Consider the following 23,984-nt stretch of genomic DNA (forward strand, 5'->3'; position numbering starts at 1 on the left):
TGCTATCAAACAGAAGAACAACATACTTGCATAAAACCCCTGCATGAAATATGCACGCTTCAGCTGCATTTGTATCTAGTAAGCAGAATCTACATTGCAATTCAAAACACCAGAAGCCCAATGCATATGAGAGAATGACAAGACAATGACTTTTTTTCCTTTTTTTTTGTCAAATAAATTGCCTAAGCACCAAAAAACACCCTAGCACAGGGGGTGAATGCTACTCCTACCTTTCTTTCAATCTCAGTCTACATGTACAAAGACAGAAATGTATAATAATTCCTGACAAGATGCGTAATGTAAACCTTGGGCTTGCTATGTGTTTCTATGGCAACATTGCCAATGCTATGGCAATCCATGCATTGTAGTGTCCTTATAGGTGGGATGCCAGCAGTGTTGCTCATACAGATCTGCTAAGCTCTGCTGTCCTTATGTTAACATTTATAAACGAATGAGCACTGTGCCACTGTTCGTCCGACTGTTTGTACTGTACTGTATTTTATTTTCTAAACTGTTTTAATTATTCTTATTTCTTTTTATTATTTTAATTTCTTCTATGTAAAGCACTTTGAATTGCCATTGTGTATGAAATGTGCTATATAAATAAACTTGCCTTGCCTTAATCAAAAATAGATGAAAACAACGGTGGCCGAGAGAGCTCAACACGCAGCAACTGAAGAAAACGCATGCAAATTGAAAAAACACTAGCAAATTAAGAAAACATCAGTTTGACAACATGTGCTGCAAATAATCACAAGCAACCAAATACAGAATCGCGCTGCACAAAGAAAGTGCATGCAAATAGCACATGCAAAACTGTCACACAGATTGGCTACAATGCATAGCAACTGCAGTGAAGAATAAAAATACATACACACATATCTTATGCTATTTTGAACCTCAAGTAAATCTGTGTTGATTTAAGAATGTTTATATATTTGTACTGAAAAGCAAGGAAAAAATACTGAGGAATCACTTTTTGCAGTGCATGCAGTGCAGCCTTAAATGTACAGAGTCCTATTTCCTATTGGCTAGTTTAACTTTTGTTCTCATTTGTTATTTATATCCATGTGTCTGCCATGTGAAGCCAAACTTGTAAAGCCTAGAATGTCCTTCCATCAAACGCTGATACATTTTAAAACGCTGCTCGTAAAATTTGGGATAATGATCACGTTGTAAAATTTTACTAGTGATGTTATGTGTAGAACATTCCATTTTCGCTATGCCTACATCAGAAGAACTGATTTCTGCTCCTGGACATCTATATTCCAGTTATTCACAGTTCAGTTCTAGCTCAAGTCAAACTCTCCTAAATCGGCAAATCAAGAGTCATATTGCATTCAGAAGTTCCAAAAGGAGGAGCTTTGAAGGTTTAAAGGTCATTTTAAACATATTTTGAAGCCAATTTATCAATCCATTTTAGTTTGCAATGTTAATTTCAAATGGACTTTTAAAGCAATTTAAATACTTGCTTTAATACTTGCATAAATATATAAGAAATTAATTTTGAGAATTGTGTGTAATGGTCCCTTATGCAGGCATCATTAATAACGTTTGGACAGGACTGTTCAGAATGAAATAATAGCATACTACTTTACTGAATACTGAAATGTGTAGTGTATACTACCTAGTACCCACTGTTGAAACAGTTAGCATTTTGCAACCAACCTTAATACGAAATTGTATTCAGTTTTTTTTGTAAAAAATCTTCACTTTTGGCAAAAAAGATGCAACAAATGTGTCTAATGTGACACTGGAAATAGAAAGAACATTTAAATGCAATGCATTCGAGGATACTATATGCTATATTATATATGGCATATTATGGTATCCATGTATTTTATTAAGAAAATTCAAATACTGTAAATATACTAGTTATTCTAAAATAATAGTATGCTCTTCTGAACATAGCCAAGTTCTTTGGGATTACTTGAACAGTACTAGCATGTCTGTTTGAGCAGGATTTGAAATAAACTAAGGAGCAGAAGTGAGCACCCTTGACCGAGAACTCGATAAGGTCGCATCCCAGCACCTTAGAACAGATGCACATTATCTTATATGGATTCATAACCACCTCCATCCAAGCATCTCTAAAAACAAGCGTGGAAGGTGGAGAATGTAAGACGATGGTGGGATATTAAAAGCAAATAACAGAAGTCAAGGGAGAGTGAAAAACAAAGCAGAGCACTAATTAGCCAATTAACGAGCAATTAAACTCCTGGAGCCTAATGGCCTGTTGTCTGGTTCATTAATGGAACCCGTTAGACTGACAACCCAGTTGTAGTAAAGGCTGTACAGCAAGAGACAGGGAATGAGAGCGGTACACAAAGAGACAAAGGCTATGTTCAGAATGGAATACTAAAATATACAGTACTACTAAATACTAGGCCGTATACACCGTTTACATTGACTATTTAAAAAATACACTACCACAGAAAAGCATGAAAAAAAAGTGTCTTATGTTCAACAAAGCTGTATTTGTGCATATACATTTATTTCACACACACATACATACATACATATACATATATATATATATATATATATATATATATATATATATATATATATACACACACACACATACATACATATATATATACACACACACACACACACACATATACACACACACACACACACACATATATATACATATATACACATATTATATATATATATATATATATATATATATATACACAGAACCTTTCCAAAAAATTTGAATATCATGGAAAAGTGTATTTATTTCCATAATTCCATTCAAACCGTTAAACTTCCATAGATTATAGATTCAGGGCCCACAACTTAAACGATTTCAAGTATTTAGTTGTTTATTTGTACATAATTTGGGCTTCCAGCTCATAAAACCCACGAAAACAGGATTTCAAAAAATTTGAATATTACATGAAATCACACAGTAATTACACAGTGATACCATGGTCATTGAACCAGGTTTTGGTTATTTTGGCAGTGTGGGCAGGGGAAAATCCAGCTGGAAAATGAAGGAAGCATGAAGTGCTCTGAAAATGTCCTGGTAGACGGCTGCGTTGACTCAGGATTTAATAAAGCACAGTGGACCAAAGTCCTCTTTTCTGATGAGAGCAAATTTTGCATCTCATTTGGAAACCAAGGTCCCAGAGTCTGGAGGAAGAATGGAGAGGCACACAATCCAAGATGCTTGAAGTCCAGTGTGAAGTTTCCACAGTCTGTGTTGGTTTGGGGAGCCATGTCATCGGCTAGTGTTGGTCCACTGTGCTGTCCACTCAACGCAGCCGTCTACCAGGACATTTTCAGAGCACTTCCTTCAGCAGACAAGCTTTATGGAGATGCTGACTTCATTTTCCAGCAGGATTTGCACCTGCCCACACTGCCACCTGGTTCAATGACCATGGTATCACTGTGTAATTACTGCGTGATTTCATGTAATATTCTAATTTTTTTAAATCCTGTTTTCGTGGGTTTTATGAGCTGGAAGCCCAAATTATGGACAAATAAACAACTAAATACTTGAAATCGTTTAAGTTGTGGGCCCTGAATCTATAATCTATGGAAGTTTAACGTTTTGAATGGAATTATGGAAATAAATAACCTTTTCCATGATATTCAAATTTTTTGGAAAGGGTCTTTATATATAGTTAATGAATCACACTCCATGTATTAATTCCATTCCTATTTACATTATTCTTTTAATTTACATACTTTTTGGTTTTTAAAATACACTTTGCAGGGCTTCCAAATCCTAACAGTAAATAGGGAAGGAACGCAAACACACAGTCCATTAAAAGAGCACAGCAGTCCCTAATTAAAGATAGCAAATTGTGCTAATACATGTTAATGGAATGTGAGCTAATATTTGATGGTTCCACACTGTCAGGGTCTCTATTTATTAGCCGTAGATGAGTGAAATGTCTCTTCATAAAAATGCATGCGAGGCAAGAAAACAAGAACTTGCAGGTTTTGCAATCCGTAGAAATGAGCTATGCTTAAACATGCCTTTTCAACTTTCAGCTTTATTAGCTTTTGACTAATTTCCTTGCCTAATTATATCCTCTTTGAGGAAAATTTCAGAGCTATTAATAATGTACTTGGAGTAATTAGCAACATAAATATTTATAATGAACTGGATTAGCCATGCACTGGTGTGTGTGTGTGTGTGTGTGACAAGATGAACAGCCTTAAGAATTAGAGGAGCTCCATTTAAGCTATTAAACAATTACACTGTTTTGTTTTGGAGTACAAAAAGTACTATAGTATTACCATGTTTTTGGACATGGCACATATTTTGGTAGTTTGGATATGGAGTGCCATTAATAAACCATGATATATGACTTTCAGTACCATGGTATATTTCGAAGTACTTTTTTGTAAGGGTAGTCATTCTGTACCATGGTATATCCCTTAAAAAAGTACCATGGTATAATCATGTTATCAGATGCCAAATAGATCTACAATAGTAAATTTCCACATTACTGATATTTGTGTGCCATGGTATTTACATCGCTAAAACTACCATGATATTTTGGATGATTGGTGGCAGGTAAACAACAGGGTGAATTATTTTTCATACCGTAGTATATTTCAAAATACCATAGTCTATGGTACATCCCTTTAAACAATAGTGGTGGTACCATGGTACAGTCATGGCATCAGATAGTAATACAGTATTATGGTAATTTGAACTTTATCACATACAAAAAAGTACTAAAGGTACCATGGTATTTTGAAGAGTACATAGAGTATCATGTAAATACTGTGGTACTATGGTATATTCCAAAGAACCATAGTTTTATCTGATTATCCTGTTTATTTATTTTTAAGAAATTGTATTTTATAGTACCATGAAACTGTGGTATCAAATCAATTGAATATTTCTATAAGAATTATTAACAAACAAACAAGTAATAATGCAGTCATTCTCTCTTGAAAAGATTTACAACTGTGCTGTGCCATACACAATAAAGTTTCTAGATCGTTAATTTGCTGTAAATCATAACTACACCTGTGTGGTCACAGTTAGCGCCAGTGGTGATTTTACCTGACAAAATCTCATCAGTCATTAGCGTTAAGCTCCGTCCCTGTGCTGAGAGGCTACAGACCTCCGACTGAACTGAGCCAGATGGAGGGCCCATTAAGAATTAATTGACTTGTCAAGCGGTCAGACCGTTCTGTGGTGGAGACAGAAATAATTGCAGATGGGAAGTGAAAAGGGCTGTGACGCCCAGCGGGCGGCCGTGGTCTCACACAGAGCACGTCTTCTACGTGTTCAGCCGAACATGCCTCCTGGCCCGTCTGTCTCGCCCTTCTCTCGTTCACTCTCTCTGACCAGTGCTAATTACAACGCCCTCGGAATGTGCTACACTAAAAGGTCAATGCAAGTGGCAAGCCGACATTAAATATCAAAGTAATCTCCTTCTAAACCGACACGCACAGCGAGGGAGGGCCGTTACTGCTGTCGAGCCGTGTTAATCTGTTCAAGTCTGAGGTTATCTTGAGTCACGCGGATGATGTTTACTTTGAAGACGCCACCAAAGGGAACAATCGCAAAATCTCCAAGAACATCGCTCTGAGAGTAATAAAAACTTAAGATGATGCATTGCATTGAATGGTATTGAATTGATCACACAAAAGAATGGTCATATTTTCATAACAACGTTGGTAACGTCAAAAGAACAACGGTCTTCATCATTGATCCATTCAAAAATTCTTATATCTCAAATCACCTGTTATTTGATGGGTTCTGAACTATATGAATTAAGCAATACCTTGGAGAATAACTGTATACACTGCCTTTGATTCATGCAGACCAGATCGAAGACTGTTATTAAACAAGCAGAATTTGATCAAGAACAACAGAACATTTTGTCTAAAAGAGCACCAAAAAAAGTTCTGGGACTTTAAGGCAAATACGAACCTGTGGAAATATAAACATAAAGGGCTGTTGCGTAACTTGCATGTTTGGATATGTCTTAAAAGACTCTCATAAATGTGTAACATTTTGCAACCCTGAAAGATAGATGGGGATCTTTCACAACTGTATTTACCGATCAAACAAAGAGATAAATGTGCTAAAATAACTCATGACAACTGTGACATCGTGTACTTATTACCCCCTAAACCTACCACTAAACACAACCCTCACAGAAAACTTACTGCATTAAAAACAACCAAAGAAGCGGTTTTTCTAATGGGAACCAAAAAATTTGCCCATAAGATCAAAAATCCCTGGTATTATTATCCCACAATGTAGGAAATCCCTGAACCACACACACACACACGTTCAAAAGTTTGGGGTCAGTAAACTAGTCCTAAAGCAGACCTCTTCAGAATCTCACCTACAGTTTCTGTCAACTTCCCATTCAAAGTTACTGTATGTTCCAATTAACAGACTTGTTGACTGTTGAGAAATAAAACGCATGTGTATCAATATATTGGATCTGTGCTTTAGCTCAGCCGAATATTCCTGCTGCTGAAAGTTGGGGGAAATCAGGTGTGTTAAAGGGTTAGTTCACCAAAAAATGAAAATTCTGTCAGTAATTACTCACCCTCATGTTGTTCGAACCCCGTAAGACCTTCGTTCATCTTCGGAACACAAATTAAGATATTTTTGATGAAATCTGAGCCATGTTTCACTCCTCCATAGGCTTCTAGGTGACCGAAACTTGCTGGCCCAGAAAAGTTATTAAAGAGATCGATAATATAGTCCAAGTGACTACAGTGGTTCAATCTTAAGTTTATAAAGCGACGAGAATACTTTTTGTGCGCAAAAACAAACAAAAATAACGACTTTATTCCACTTTTCATTTCCTTCTCTCTGGGCCTCGAGTCTTTTCATGTAGTGTTTTAGCGCAGCGCGTCTGTGTTGCACGTCACCAAGTAGGCTCACTATTGGGCGACGCTGGTCATGTGTGTGATATGTGGTGACGTGCAACACAGACGCGCTGCGCTAAAACCATAGACTGTAAAAAAATATGGACGTAGTGTCCGTGACGTCACCCGTAGGTTTCTGAAGAGCATTTTTGAAGCCTAAAGTGGGCGGAGCCGGCCGTCGCCATCTTGGCCTTGCGTCACTCCCGGATAACAGAAAATAGGCAAACAGGCGGGGCGTGAGTGGAGCTGAGGAGCCTGGCCTGGCTATCTGAAATCACCTAGCTCGACGTGATCGAGTTAGCTGATGATGTAAAGCCATTAAACGTTCCTATTTTTGCCCTTCGAAATATTATAATAGTTAAAAGACATGGCTACAAGTGAGACTGTGTATTACTTCGAGAGTGTTTGTGTGTGACAGTGATTTATGTGCATACATGTCCGTCACTCTTTCATGGTCCGTCAGCGCGGCATTGCTCAAGTTCGTAGAGAGCTTATTCAGTCCATTTTAAATTCTGATTTTGGCCGTCTCTCAAATGGGTTAAACCATAGATATATTGCCTTTGAGTGAAAGTAAATGCGCTAGAAAATCCGCGCTCATTCATGTGCATTTATTGCACGGACGGAGAAAGCGCCGACGCCTGCATGATTTCATCTGACGGTAACTTACATAAGCATATTATTATCCATCTGTTCCGTGAGAGCAGAACGAACGAGTATTTATTGACGTTTTAAATTTGAAAACCCCAAAAAGCAACGAAATTGTCAGACATCCATTAGTGCAGGTTCACGGAGGAAACCAACTGAAATACAGCGCTGGTTGTTCTCTCGGACGATAACAACGGAATCCAAAGACGTGGCTTTGTACCCAAGTATTAAATTGTATGAAATAATCCCGAAAAAAAGCACAAACACTGCAGAGATGGCAAGTTCAGCAGCAACATTTGCTGAGGTGAAGTGACGGCTAGTAACAGCAGACAAACGGCTAGCACTGACAGCGGCAATCCATCTGTCACTCAAGTGGCCACTGGCCACACCCTTAAATTTAAATATTAATCAACTAAACGGACGAGTTATAAAATAATTCACCCCCCTCACAGTTGTTATGAAGGGCAAAATTAGCTGTATAGACCAAAGCCACATAGAGATCCAGGCTGTAAACATATTTTTTTCTGCTGTAAAGTTGGTAATTTTAACATGAGGGAGATACAGATTTGACTCACTTCTGCAGCCAGGCCAAGCGGCCAGTCAATGAATTGCAGTTTAACTCACTTCCGTGTTGGTTTCAAGAGAGAGACGGGGAGGTTGCCGCTTGGCTAAAACACTACGTGAAAAGACTCAAGGCCCAGAGAGAAGGAAATGAAAAGTGGAATAAAGTCGTTATTTTTGTTTGTTTTTGCGCACAAAAAGTATTCTCGTCGCTTTATAAACTTAAGATTGAGCCACTGGAGTCACTTGGACTACATTAACGATCTCTTTAATACATTTTCTGGGCCAGCAAGTTATAGTGTCTTAGAAGCCTATGGAGGAGTGAGCCAGCTCTCAGATTTAATCAAAAATATCTTAATTTGTGTTCCGAAGATGAACGGAGGTCTTACGGGGTTGGAACAACATGAGGGTGAGTAATTACTGACAGAATTTTCATTTTTGGGTGAACTAACCCTTTAAATAAGAGAGACATAAAAAAAAAAAAAACGTGCAGAGCAGTGGGTCCATAGGACCAGGATTGAAAGCCACTGCTCTACACACATGGAAACAAGTTTATAGATTAGCTAAACAGGTCTAGATAAATAGGGTGTTGAAAAAGTGTTTGGTTTTTTAATCTATAGAATCTATAATAGTGTTGAACACAAATCAATGAGAGAGTGCGATAATACCCATGCTTTGCTAAGCACACTGTAATGTCTACTGCTGGGAACTAAGGTACTAGGTTTTGCAAATCAATGTTTTCATACAAGACCGCTTATTATGACAAAATGAAATAAGTGTGAAATTGCAGTGACCAAAAAAGGAAAAACAAGAAACGATAACCTTATTTCATCCTTTTCTCCTAACACTAGCCCCCTCCTGTTTTTGTAGATGCCATTATTGCTTTTCCCCCAAATGAATAGCAAAATGTTAAGATTTGCATTACAATCTGGCAACCCCCTCCTTCTAAAGCGATAACAACCTGTTTCCCCCCCAGCACCGACTCCCATTCAACAGCCAGCTCTGTTTTGTAGAGCTGCAAGGCCCTGCAACAATGTAATTGCGGTTTCCCTCTCCATCATTATGGGGGAAGCTTTTGGCGGCCTGTTTACAAGCTAAATAAATAGCTACACAAAACATCTGGAGCTACAGAAGAGGCCTTGAGTGGGCTCTTCACAGAACCTCAAGAGCGTACGCAAAGAAGCAGCGAGAAAGAGCTCTGGGTGTTGAGGGTTAACCCTTTGAGACAGCACAAAAAAAACACGACACCACCAAAACCACTTCAATTATCTTAAAAAAAGGGGGAAAAAAGAAAAGAGGATTGGGGCGCTGGAGTTGCACGAGTTTGCTTGAGAAACATTTAGCGCAGGGTCGTAACTATCTGACTACCATTTTTTTTAACCAAGTCTTTTATTATTTTTCCTGCTATTCATGAGAAAATAAATACTGATCTTCACTCGGCAAATACACTCCCGGACAATAAAAAAATAAATGGGACAAGCCAAAAATGGCAAAACATTTAGGTGTCTTTTAAAGGTCTTAACCATTTTAATCACAAATCACCGGTCAGGAAAATATCAAGAATTGCACAAATACTGTAGATAAAGTAACTTAGCATGGAATAGCCTTCACCAACTTGCAGACAGCTTTTTACAGGAAGAAGAGTCAGTGTTGTTCCACTTAATGTTAATGGCTTCAAGCAGTTTAAGAGTAGTTGAAAAATGTCTTACAGTTTGAGTTTAATGCGAGACCAAATATTCACTATATGGTTCTAATCTTTGCTCTGACCAGGCCAAAAGCCTGATGGACTTGTTCTCAAGCCACTTCTTGGTTGTATTTTTGTAAATTTTGGCAGGAGCATTGTCTTGTTGAAAAATAACACCTGATCATTCCTCTTTAGATAACAACTTTTCATGGGAAGAAAGCTAGCAATATTCTCCTGAACTGCAAAGCATTAAATGTCTTTTCACAGTGAAGTAGCTTATCAATACCAGCAGCTAAAAAGTCTCCCACACAATGACACTCTTCCTCCATTCTTCACTGAGATAGAGATGCTTTTATTAATATATTTCTCAGATGCTTTCTTTTGAAGACACCGCTTTGGAGCATAAACATGCAACTCGTGTTTCATTATGATTCATCACTACACACACACACACACAACTTCCCATATTCTGCCAAAAACTTTATTCAGTCTTTGATGTTTTTCTGAGAAAGCATTTGCTTAAACTTTGCTAATTTCCTGAACAATAATTTGCGGTTAAAAGACAATTAAAAGCATTTTTTTGTAAAAAACATGCATGAAAGTATGGAAAACTGTCAAGAAACAGCATGACTAAACATTACAGACCTGATAAGAGATGGAACTTTTCAATAAAGCTGAAAGAATGTCAATAAAAGGGAGCTAGTGTCATGTTACAAGAAATTCTCAGCAAAGAAGCCATAAAAATGGACGCAGAGCCACATATACAATCCCATTCAAAAGTTTGGCAACTGCAAATCTTTTTTTTTATGTTTATGAAAGTCTTTTATGCTCACAATGCTACATTTATTTGATCAAAAACACTGTAATAATATTTCACTGTTTTTACTATTTAAAATAACTTAAAATGAACATGCATATGGAACAAGTGTGTGCAGCACTTTGTTCCCTCAAAGCAAAAGTTCCCTTTTTCTCCTTGCAGTATGTGATATTGAATAATTTCATTATCAGTTGTGGCTTTAACACCGTCTTGTAAAATTAACATTATGTTCGACATCTTATGGTTGATTATTTGAATATCTGTAAACCACCTGAAAGTTCAAATAAATGCAAATCTTTATATTGCCCACAGTGTCAGGCCTTCATCCTACACCAGTCCCACACCACACAACTACACCATACAAACAATATAGATACAATTAAAGCTACCAAGATCGTTACTAAATACACCAACATCTCTTTTATTATAAACTTACATTTACTGCCTACTCTCCTAACCAAATCATAGTGTAGCACTGAATCCGGCACACACTATATACTGTACCGTATGCGCCAGAGAAACAAGCACAACCCTTTTTTTGCCTTTTTGCGGTAGTTCTGTATAGCATCGTTGTCGGAAGAGTAATTAGCTGGTGAAGTGGATACTTATTGTAGAGTTTACAAAAGTTATCATGAGAATTGAAATGTTTGAAGCGGATGTCATAACAAATGTCTGTAGACTGGGAAGATTTTAAAATGAGCGGTTCATTCATAAAACGTAAGATCTTACCTTCATGCTGTGGAAATTTACAAACTGCAAGACAGAACACAACGAATATAATGAGCTTCATTTACATAGGGAGACATATTTGCAGTGGAAAAAATTGCAATGACTTATTTTAAATCTCTACACTGGTTGTAGGGTTGAACAAAAATTCTGAATTAAAAAATTGGCTCTTTTTTAAGCACTTTACTAGAATTTTAGGAAGAGGATGTACAAAACTGCAATTCAACTAAATTCAACACAGGTAATACATTTTGAGAAATGTTCGTAAAAAAAAAAAAAAGGTGTTCTTCTGTGTCCTTATTCCACCAAAGTTAAATTATTAAAGGGTTAGTTCATCCAAAAATGAAAATTCTCTCAGTAATTACTCACCCTCATGTTGTTCCAACCATGTAAGTCCTTCATTCATCTTCGGATCACAAATTAAGATATTTTTGATGAAATCTGAGCGCTGGCTCACTCCTCCATTGCCTTTCAGAGGGACCGAAACTCGTCGGCCCAGAATAGTTATTAAAAACATCGTTAAAATAGTCCAAGTGACTACAGTGGCTATACATTAAGTTTATCATACGACGACAATACTTTTTGTGTGGAAAAACAACAAAAATAACAACTTTATCCAACTATTAAGTGTTCTTCAATGTGGGCCTCTGACGAGAGTTCACAGGAGCGCCAGGACGCATGCGCGAGAACTGAGATTACGGCGTTCTTCTTCTACAACTAACTTCGTCCCGACATTGCCGGAAGCGCAAAACGGTCTGTTTATAAGCAGAGGAAGACGCGCGCTGTATGTAAGCTATTGAATTAGGTCTTACTTATTGTGATTTAGGTCTCGATGATGTCGGGACGTCATCATGTACAGTAGATGGCGGTAATACTCCCAAGGAGTGAGCAGCCAGTAACAAGTAAGTTAGTAGTAGAAGAAGAACGCCATAATCTCAGTTCTCGCGCATGCGTCCTGGCGCTCCTGTGAACTCTCGTCAGAGGCCCACATTGAAGAACACTAATAGTTGGATAAAGTCGTTATTTTTGTTGTTTTTCCGTACAAAAAGTATTGTTGTCGCATGATAAACTTAATGTATAGCCACTGTAGTCACTTGGACTATTTTAACAATGTTTTAATAACTATTCTGGGCCGACGAGTTTCGGTCCCTCTGAAAGCCTATGGAGGAGTGAGCCAGCTGTCAGATTTCATCAAAAATATCTTAATTTGTGATCCGAAGATGAACGAAAGACTTACATGGTTGGAACAACATGAGGGTGAGTAATTACTGACAGAATTTTCATTTTTGGGTGAACTAACCCTTTAAATACAAAATAAATTCTAAACTAAATACAAATTTACACAGGCATTTCAAACATATTCTGAGGCCTACATGCCCTCAAATTCAAGGCATTTAAAAAAGAAAATTAGGCTTTTTGCAAGTCCACATTCAAAGCTTGTCTTCACAAACTTTGCTTTTCTAATTTTTGATCACAGTAACAAGAATTTCTTTGAATTTCAATTATTTTAATTCTACCTCCTTACATTCAAATGGCAATTGTGCTTACGGTTTGCTTTGAATTCAGGAATTTAAAAGATATTCTCTCAATTCAACACAACCCCGACCAGTACTAATATGTGTGATTTCTGGTTCCTTTTTTCCGCAAAACTGACTCCTCCGTGTGGAGTCTATTGGAACGAGGTTATCAAAACTTCACACGGTGGCTTAAGTTGCAAATGTGACCATGATAAAAGCCCAGCCAAAACAGTCTTAATACAGCCCTCAGAAGTACCCTCACGTCAATATTTATAAAACACAACCTCAGTTTTCTGCTGCTCCATGCCAGCAGCCTTAATGTAATGATATGGTGGAATATTCTAAAATGCTGGCAGATGTGTTCCTTGGAGTTTCAAACCACAAATCTCTCCATCTCAAGTGGAGCAGAAGCCATACAAGCCTCACAGAGAATAGAGGTTGTGTAAATATTGGGAAAACACCAAGACTAAAGGAGCGTAATAACTCCTTTGGTAATATTTCATGTCTTAAGTTCCAACACAAAATAAGCCAAGAGAAATCCAGCAGCCCACATGTCATTTTAACCACATAGGGCTCATCCATACATAAAATATGAGAATCCCTATTCCCACATGACTCCACATTTACCACTCCCATAAATTTCATTTCCCTTAAGAAATACTTTGTTTCTACTCTTGGGCATTGAGTTGTACTTGAGATATGTTGCTGAGTTACGCTGAAAGTATCAGATGGCATTACATGATATAATGAGAAAATAACTAAAAGAAAACATGATAAATTCCACTCGAAACATATTGCCTATTAGGATTCAAGGATGTGTTTTTGGACTTCCTAAGCAGACAGAAGTCACTAATGAGGGGGAAACTCAAGTGTTGGAACAATTTCACCCCAAAGACATTAAAGTCTTGACTTCACAGCAAGTGACCTATTAGACAACAGGCTTCATGACGTGTAAATGGATTGCATTACATTTTATTAGCATTTTTACTTAATTTCTAGATTAAGAAATATTTACAATGCACAATATTCCAATTCTGACTTTTCTATTTTAAATTTTTTTTTTCATGACTTTCCATGAGTTTTGAAACTTACAGTATGTTTTCTTAGTATTAACAAACTGTACATTTCCGAACTGGAAAGCCATGAAAATAAAAAATAAAACCTAAAATAAAATATGAAATCCACATTTTAGTTTCAGGTAATGCATTAGAATCATGCATGAATTCTTATTACCAATACATGCTGTAAAAAGTCAGAAGTTCTGAAGTAGGCCTAACTAATAAGTAAATTAAAGTAAAGAATAAGCAAATATGATGCACACCATAATGCTCTTTAAAAAAGACACGTATTACTTATTGATTGCATCTTATGTAAACAAACCCTGCGTTAAAGATGAAAAGGCTTTGTAAACGGAGCCTGAGAAAGACAGAGAATTCACGCTTGAGTTAACCAATGTTTACAATAACATTTCTGGTTACCAGCCAAGAGCTACCAAGAAATTCTGAAGAAACTGATTAAAAAAAAAAATCCAACGTCACGTGTCATAGTTCCTGTACTAAACATTCCAGCCAGGAGCCATTATAATGTTAGAACGGCAAACTCAGAAATATGATAGTGATCTTTCCTCTCCAATCTCACTGGGGTCTTGATGGATTAAACAAGGCAAACGTGATAAAGAGGGAGGAAGGCAGGCAGGATGAGATGAGAACAGAATTAAGTGCCAGGTGAAAATATGAAACCCATCCCGCAAGCGAAAGAACGATCATCTTTCATGTCTATACCGAAAGGTCAATGGTGTGATCCTGCTGTCCGGGCCAGCAGCCAATCCCTTCACACCTAATGCCACACACGCACGCACACACACGCACGCACACACACGCGCGCACGCACGCTGCTACCGCAGAGAGTTACAACAGCTGTTAAGTGTGCATAATGAATGCTGTAAACCCAAGCAGTAAAACCAGGCACGCTGCCCAGGGCGGATGAGAGAGACGACACCAAATCCTAGATCAAATTCTAAACGGAACATTAGAACTGAAGCAGAGGGCATTTAAAGAATCTTAATGAAGTAACAACTGCACAGGGAGTCAAAGCGCTGGCTAGTTCTAATAATAAAATGTTATTTACATTACTCTTATTCCATCCACTTATCACATTCTGGTCAACAGATGCATTCAACTAAGTACTGATCTGAACTCAGGAAAACATACCTGAATGTGTTCCTCATTCTTTCTTTCAAAAGAACAAAGTCATAAAGAATTAAACGTGAACACATGGTCATCCAAACCAGTGACAATAACATCATTGAATATTTAAAATCTTATCATGCAGTCATTTATTAATATCCTCTCTTTACTGGCTTTATTGTGAACAATGTATTGATGCGCATTATACCAAAATGTAAGGATGCATTAAATTGATTAAAAGTAACAGTAAAGACAGAAAAAATTATGCTGTTCTGTTGACCTTTCTATTCACCAAAGTATCCTGAAAAAAGATTCCATAAAAATATTAAGCAGCACAACTGTTCTTGTTTCTTGAGCAGCAAATCAGCATATTAGAATGATTTCTGAAGGATCATGTGACACAGAAGACTGGATTAATGACATCACAGAGACACTTCATAAAAACACATTACAAAAAAATGGTAATAGTAAAAAGATGACGACTTGCCCTAGTCCTATATCGAATCCCAATAGAAAAAAATTATGATACACTTTACAAGATGAATATCCTAATTCACTCTGAGTCTGAAATGTGCCATATTATGGAAGTAAAATGGGCTGTAAGTGCAATTGCATGATTAAATAAAGAAATTTTATATAGTTTGTTTATATAGTTTTGCACTAAGCAGGCATCTACTGTATCAGTGTGAATATAGCATCACTCTTCATATCCTGCTCTCCCAGCTTCAGCCCTCATTGCACTACAATTCCTGATGTGTCCTACAGACATCTCACTGAACATCATTAACAAGCTCTTATATTTCAGAAAAGTATGGCCAGCAGTAACTGGCATAGTAAAAAAATCAACCGTAGTGACCTTGCTGTGACGGACACCTGGTTTTCCTCTCCTGAGGGCGGCTTTAGCTCTTTGCAGTAGCTGCAGTGGCCCCTCTCTCTCCTTCTCATGTTCTTTTAAAAGTAGCATATATACTAGAGCAGTCAATTTAAGAGTAGCATTTAATTAATGGAAAGTAAGCATGCGTTTTATAGAGCTGTGTGTCAGGGCGAGTGATAGAGTGATTAAGTGGAAATGAAGTCGGCCTACGAGAGGACATAAATCTAAAGGAGACTACACTTAACCTCCAAGCCACTGTAAAAGACACCGAAAGAATTACTTCAAGGAAGAAACAGCGAATTGCTCCGCTGTGTAAAAACACCTGATAAAATGTGACACCTCAACTAAACAGCTCCCACATGTGTAAACCCATAAAGAGTTATTTGACTAACCAGAAACATGAAATTCCCCAAAATATAGAAAAATAGACTACCGGTACTAGGCATTTGTTTGAGTGCTGTGAATCAAAAGTAGTCAGCCAAAAATCAAAAGAAAAAATGAAACCTATCCTAAGAATTTTTGGATTGTGAAGATTAAATATATTTGTCCTACTCTATGTAGGTTAAGAGTATATCGTTAATCATATTCGAACAAGGCAGCATATTTAGTTCTGGGTAGATTAGATGGCAAGCAAAAAATTCTTGGTTGTGACTTCTCGTTCTCATAATCAACATGTTGGTTGCAGGAGAAATGGGTAGGAATAAAGATCTTAGAGACTTTGACAAGAGCCAAATTGTTATGGTAAGGCGACTGGTCCAGAGTATCTCTGAAACGGCAAGGATTGTGGGTTGCTCCCGGTCACTAGTGGTGAGAATTTACCAACAGTGATCCGAGGCGGGACAAACCCCATACCGGCGACAGGGTGATCGAGGCTCATCGATGCACGAGGACAATGAAGGCTATCCCGCCTGGTCCAAGCCAGCAGAAGGTCTACTGTGACACAAGTCACACAAGATTTGAATTATGGTTATGGGATGAATGTGTCACAACACACATGCATCACACTATGCTGCGTATGGGGCTGTGTAGCTGGTCAGAGTCCCTATGATGACCCCTGTCCACCGTCGGAAGCACCTACAATAGGGACTCGGAAGTCGGAAATGGACCTTGAAAGAAGGTCGCCTGGTCTGGCGAGTCATGTTTTCTTGTACATCATGTGGACGGCCATGTATGTGAGTGGCGCTTACCTGGGGAAACGATGGCAACCAGGATGCACTGTGGGACGTGTGTACACCCCTTCATGACAATGGTGTTACCTACTTCAAGTGGCCACTTCAAGTAGGTAACACCATTGTCATGAAGGGGTGTACACACGTCCCACAGTGCATCCTGGTTGCCATCGTTCAGGAATGGTTTGAGGAACACAATGAAGGGCGTTACCCTGACCTCCAAATTCCCCAGATCTGAATCCAATCAAGCATCTGTGGGATACCAACAAGCTTGATCCATAGTGGCTCCACCTTGTAACTTGAAGGATCTGCTGCTAACGTCATGGTGCCAGACACCACAGGACAACTTCAGGGGTCTTGTAGAGTCAATAGGGGCTTTGCAACGGAGGAACCTTTTCATAGTTCCTTGAACTATAGGCGGAAGTACCCGGATTTTGGCGTGTTCGCACCGCAGGAACTAGGAAGGATTTTAGTTCAAGGAACTTCTTTTGGAGAAACTAATTTAGGTCCTACTTCAGAGTAGGGTCTAAACCAGCACTATAGGATCTACCAGTGAAGTAAGTGTACACTGATTGGCCGAAAGCATGCGAAAGACCAGCAGATCTGTGTAAACAGATTATTGCCTATATATTTACTCAAAAACTAAAATATGAACATGGAAAACAGTGATAAATGGACCTCTTAACCTATATGCTAAGGAGAAAATCCAACGCAACTTTAAAGGGACCAAGAGAAACATGATTATGCTCAGCTAGCAACACTGGACATAAACCACACAGCATACACATATGTGAATCTGACATCTAATCAAATCATTTAATACTTTGCATTTCATTTATCTCTGCCATTGCTTGTACAGTTTATTCAAGCTCTTGATCAGCAACAGACTATTTTGAGAAATGTTTATTAATTATCATGTGACTTTTCTCAGACGTGATGCAGGACATAACCAGAGAAATTAAACGGGTATCAGCATTAACAAGAAATGGCCTTTCAAACGACAAATATGCTCAACAGATTACTCTAATTCTGGAATTACTTTATCTGGCAAATAAGATAATTCTGAAGAGATGCATCTCATTACATTGGTGATATGCATGTGTGCATGACCAAACTTTACACATTCCACTTTGGAATTCAATATTGCACAAAATCAGAGCATACAGAATATTGTAGATATGGCTAAGTTTGAATACTTCACCATGTTTAGTGTCTACAGATGCACTTTTCTGAGAGCGCAGACACAAGATATGTGCTTACCCAGTCTCTAATTAGTAAACCACATTACATTAAAAAAAACACACAAAAACACTTGATATTTCTTTCACAGGACAGTTCTAATCTTATATGACAGCTGTAATTACTTGAGCCTTGTTTAACATTCATGGATATGATAACTGAAAATTATTTACAGCCAACCAAATGCGGAATGCAATTGCTAAAAAGACTTTTTTCTTTCTGGTTGCACAGTTCTTTAAGTGTGTTGCATTCAACCAAGGAGGGAAAATGAAAGTGTGTGTCAATGGGAATTCTGAGAGAAAGGGATGGAAGAGTTGGAGTTGTGTCCTAGGAGTTAGGCTTGCATCATATCCTGCTTTGCTTTTCCTATTTTTTTATTTTCTTTTTCTTTATCTACTATCCTACCAAACAACCAACAAATAAATAAATAAGAAGTACAAAGTACTTAAAATGAACACGATTCGGTGGTCACAGCCCATTTCACTGACATATTTCAGAGAGAAACCAGATATTCAGTGAAAAAAAAAAATATGGGTGGAAACTGATTCCATCCATCTGGAATTAATTGGATTGTGAAAAGCGTATTGGCCTACCAACGTAATTTCAGAGGCAGAACAAGTCACAGATTTTTCTTTAGAATACTGTCCACTGACAAATGGTTTCAAAATAAGACCAGAAATGTATTATTAAAACAGTAGATACAATTTTAAGAATTAAAACAGTGATAGTAATTTAAGACTAAAAACAGATTGCAGGATGGCGCCACTGGAGAGAATTTTCCAGCACACAGGAAGAGACGAGAAACCTGAACATGTTCTCATTTGGCAACTAGTCAATGAGCAGATTTGGAGAACACTAATTGCAGGCAAAGTCTCCCAAGAGCAAACTGTGGTTAAGCGGTGAGCTCAGGGGCACGAGTGGAATCTCCATGGACTCTATCCGAAATTGCACCTGCAGCCTTTTTTCATCTGCACTGAAAATTTGGAGGAAGGTGGAAAAGGGCAACGTACTGATGCTAAACCCACAATCCGCAAGCATTCAAACCAAGCCGCCCCTGTGTATGGAAACCCAGAGCTCTGAAACCCACTTCCCTATGGTATCCACGCTCCCTCTGCTGCTCCAGCCCACAATCTGACAGCACTGACAGGTAATGATGAATCGCAGCACTTTAACTAGGGCAGGACTCTCAGCATGCTAATAAATGGCCTGCCCAAACTGTGGATGATTTCTTACTCAAGATATGGATTAAAAGGGAATTGCGTGGGGCGAATTCACTGAAGGCCCATCACTTTTCAGAGCAGCATTTCAGCAAAAAATATAAATAAAAATATTTCGCATGCAATACAACTTAGGCTAAATGCAATAAATTGTACTGCATCACTGACATTCTTTTTTTTTTTTTTTATAAAATCTGTCATCCTTTCTATGTAAATTAGTTTTCAGTGAATTTGCCCCTCTGTGGGGGGTAGGGGTGGCCAATAAATACTGAATAGGCTACTTATAATTTATTTACTTATAATTTAATATAAAATCAAGCAACACTGTGAATATTGTGACAGCTGTATTGCACTTTTTATTCAGTCATTAACTTTCCTAAAACCATTCCAGTAGTTTCATGATGATTTATTTGCATCACTCAAAAATATATTCATACTAAGGGTACGGTTTCACATCAATGATTTCACATCGGAAAAGTTTTTCTTTTGTGTTTTTCACATACAGGCTACAACGTTGTCAAAATGATCCATGTTCACACATTCACTAATACATTATTAAAATCAAAAGCTGTATTTTGTATATTATTTAATGGTTCTCCTGAGATAACGAACTAACAATGATCTATTTAATTTTTATTAACGAACATTTACAAAAATTTAAAAAAGTACTGTAAAAACATATATTGCACATTGCTAGTTAATGCATTAAATAAATGTTAACTTATGGGATATTACAGTTTATTCTATATATTGCTATAGTATCTAAAGCAAAAAGCAGAAAAAAAACATGTCTTAGTAGATTAAAACTTTCTTTAAACTGTACACATAAAATGTAGACATCTACTTGTGGCTTCTATGGCTTTCTGGTAACAATCTATGGAAAAATCTATATGACATCAATCTTGAGATATATATAATATAATATATAATGCAGTAATTTTTTCAATGGGAGCGTCGTGTTTTTAAAACGCCAGGTGCGTTACGAGGTGCTGAGCATCTATTTAAAAAAAATTTTTTACCAGTCGCGAGAGTTGAAGAATGCTCAACTTTGGATAAAATGCAGCGCTCATCACTGTCACTTTTTACCCGCCGTCCAATCACAGTGGAGGAGGGGCGGGACAAATACAACACCAACCAACTGCCGCATCCTGCTGCTTGTACAACGTCATCAACAGACAACAAAAACAAGCATAATATCAGAACAAAATAAATTTAAAACAAGAGCCAGGGTAAATACTTTACATTGTATCGACATTCTTACATAGAAACAATACAGAAATAAATATCTGAAATGAGATACTAGCAACACTTCCACGGATATTCCGAATCATAGCAAGCAAAGCGTCTCAAATGAAAAAAAACAAAACAAAAACAGTGCGCTGCCAAAACGCTCTCACGCACCCACAGCTAGCACTTTCAGCAGAGCGCCTAGCGTTTTTAGCAAGGGTTTGGTGGACCCGCGGCCTTATTGTGTGTCTGCGTGTAAGAGCATGCGTGTTTGAGATTGTATATGTGTGTGTATTCTTTAAGACATGTTGCTCTACCCTGTAGTTGGGCACATCTCCTAAACACTATGATCATTCCCTCTTGTGAACACAGACCCAGAATGCATTGCCACAGTCACCCCTCCCTAATTACAGCTGTCCCATCAAGCCAAGGGAGGAAAGAAGTGTGGAGGGATGGAGGGATGGATGAATGCAGAGAGGAGGCGGTGAGCCAGCGGCAGGATCTCTCATCAACCGAGCGGGGAATACGTGTTTTTCCTTCCTCTGCTTCTCATCAGCCATTTTATCACACTGTGTAATTGAGGCCTTGGCTCATTTGGGTTTTTCACGTCTGTAGATTAGGCCTTACAATACAGATGACAAAACTCGCAAACATTGTCATCTTGAAGGATAAGGACTGCTAACTTAAACACATCGTTAACCTAAAATGTAACATTCTGACAATATTTACTCACCCTAATGTTTACCCAGCTTATAATAAACTATTGTACTAGACAACTTGAAAGACAATACGCTGCGGTTCAAAAGTTTGGGGTTTGTTTTTGAAAGAAGTCTTTAATGCTCACCAAGGCTGCAGTTACAGTATCTGATCAAATGTACAGTAAAAACAGTCATATTGTGAAATATTATTTCTATTTTAATATATTTTAAAAAGTAATTTATTCTTTTGATGGTAAAGCTGAATTTTCAGCATCATTACTCCAGTCTTCAATGTCACATGATCCTTCAGAAACCATTCTAATATGCTGATTTGGTGCTCAAGAAACATTTCTTATTATCAATGTTGAAACCAGTTGTGCTGCTTAATATTTTTGTGGTATATATTTTTTTCAGGATGCTTTGAAGAATATAACATTTATTTGAAATTTGAAATTTCAGTTTGAGTACAGTTTCAATTCTATAAGTTAGATCATGTACATAAATAGTTTATTATGCTCTAAGATGCAAGTGCTAAATTAAATATTTCATTATGACCCTTGTAGGCAATGATTTATGTACATCCAATGTTTTTTAGCAACTCTTTTCATTGGCATGAAAACCAACTCAATTGCAAATATGAAGTGTTTTCAGGTTGTTTATTTTTAGAGTTGCCTATACAGTACTTTGTTTTGAGGAGCCAAACTCCTACAACTCTGGCGCTCGTGTCGGAACGAAGGGGAGGGATTCAGCGTAGGAGGTGTTTGTGGATCTACAATGTATCTATAAAGACACGTTCCAGTTCCTATAAAGAAACCAGAACAGTGTTCTGTTGGAAGCAAATCACAGTTAGCTCATGTTTGGGAAATAGCAGTTCAAGGATTCCAGCATAAACAGATTGTAATAATGGGAAAAACAAATGAGGGTTCATTTAGTTATTGGCTAACTGCTCAGGATAAACAAAAGATGATATTAAACGTATTTAAATGCTAAAAGACGACCAAGTACAAAAGGTAATGCAATTGTGTGTGTGTGTGGGGGAAGGATAATTAGCGTTTGACGAGTACAGGAAGAACGTGAGACAGCGTGTGTGTGTACCACGTAGCTTGGCTGGAAATGAGAGAAAAAGCGTGTTCACAGTTCATTACCACATTTCTTTCCCGTGTTAATAAAAAGCTGCACGTTACAAACGTGTCAACAGGGAAGTGTTTTCATTTACACCGACGGGTTAGAAAAAAAAAAAAAAAAAAGAAAAAAAAAAGGAAGAAAATTAGATGCTAAGTAATTTCAAGTGGCGGTTTGTCTGCTTGATAGCAATCGAGGGAAAGCATCTCAGATAAAGAGAGGTACGGTTTCCTCCTGTGAGGTAGCAGACGCTTTTCTTTTTTTCTTTTTTTGGCTGTAAAAATGGAGAGAGAAGAGTAATTGCGAACAAAGAAGTGGTGGAATTGTCATCACTCCATGGAGACTGAATTTCATGGCCCGATCTGAGAGAAAAGAGGCGAGAACGACTCTTTCATGCGGCTGACTGAAGCGCCTAGGGAGAAGAAGATTTCATTCGAGCCGTTCTCAGAGGCTAGCGTCAGTTATCAGACCCAAATCAAATGATCCTACAAGTGCCACAGGCAGACACGGAAAAGCTTGCTGAGAGAAAGGAAGTGCCTCTATTAGAGTGGACTAAAGGCATCACACGCGATTGATGTGCACCATCACGCTGTGAGGATCCGCGTTCAGGAAATTAAAAGTATTTTTCATCCCTGACTATGCCCTCAGTCAGAGACAAAACTGGAGAGTAATGATACAAAATGGCTTTTAGAACTTTTAAAGACAGAACTCAGTTAATGAACAGGAACTATTCCAGCCCTCGAGAGAGAGATTTTCAAAAGGACTTTTTTATATGAGAACGTATCCATCAAATACAGTCAGGTGATAGACCTTCACAAGAGAGCAGAACTTCTATGATACTCACAGAGAGAAACAGCATTGTATTTAATGTAATGTCAGCATCACAGGACTGATCGTGCTCATTAAAAATACACTGCACAAGCAACACTACAATAAGGTTCATTAGTTAACGTATTAACTAACATGAACTAACCATGAGCGATACCTTTGTTACTGTATTTGTTAATCTTTGTTAACGTTAGTTAATAAAATACAGATGTTCATTATTTGTTCATGATAGTTAGTATATAATTCAAACTAAAATAACCGACATAAATGCAGTAACATCCTGTGTTTCACATACTTGGATACGTCACAATAGGGAAGAAAACACCATCGCAACTTCCGTTTCAAACCACTTGTTACGTGGACCTAAAATCAACAGACAAAGACAAAACTGACCATAGAATTATACCAGTTGTGCTAATATCTGCAAATATCTTACCCTGCAATCACTGTCAGTCTTCGCTCACCCTACCACAGCTTCCAAACTAATATTTATCATTTATATACTGTAAATTCAGACTTGTTTATAAACCTCTGAAAGCAAAAACCCACTTAGACTGTAGCCTAAATGACACGCATTTGAGAATAAATTCTATAAATGCGGAGT

The 23,984-nt window shown here is 37.7% G+C and overlaps 1 protein-coding gene across 14 annotated transcripts in view; it reads right to left on the reverse strand.

The window, feature by feature from the left end:
• The window catches only part of fbrsl1 (fibrosin-like 1), a 308,761-nt gene that overhangs the window by 143,428 nt on the left and 141,349 nt on the right, over window positions 1-23,984 (reverse strand). For 2 of the 14 annotated variants that reach the window (XM_084413324.1, XM_084413321.1), the window contains exon 4: window positions 11,307-11,330. The exons of the other annotated variants lie outside the window; for them this stretch is intronic. In XM_084413324.1, coding sequence (XP_084269450.1) covers window positions 11,307-11,330 — 24 coding nt within the window. The remainder of the gene's footprint in view (window positions 1-11,306; window positions 11,331-23,984) is intronic. 14 annotated transcript variants of the gene reach the window in all.

The sequence above is a fragment of the Rutilus rutilus genome (assembly GCF_951802725.1).
Source record: "Rutilus rutilus genome assembly, chromosome: 7".
Taxonomy (NCBI): domain Eukaryota; kingdom Metazoa; phylum Chordata; class Actinopteri; order Cypriniformes; family Leuciscidae; genus Rutilus; species Rutilus rutilus.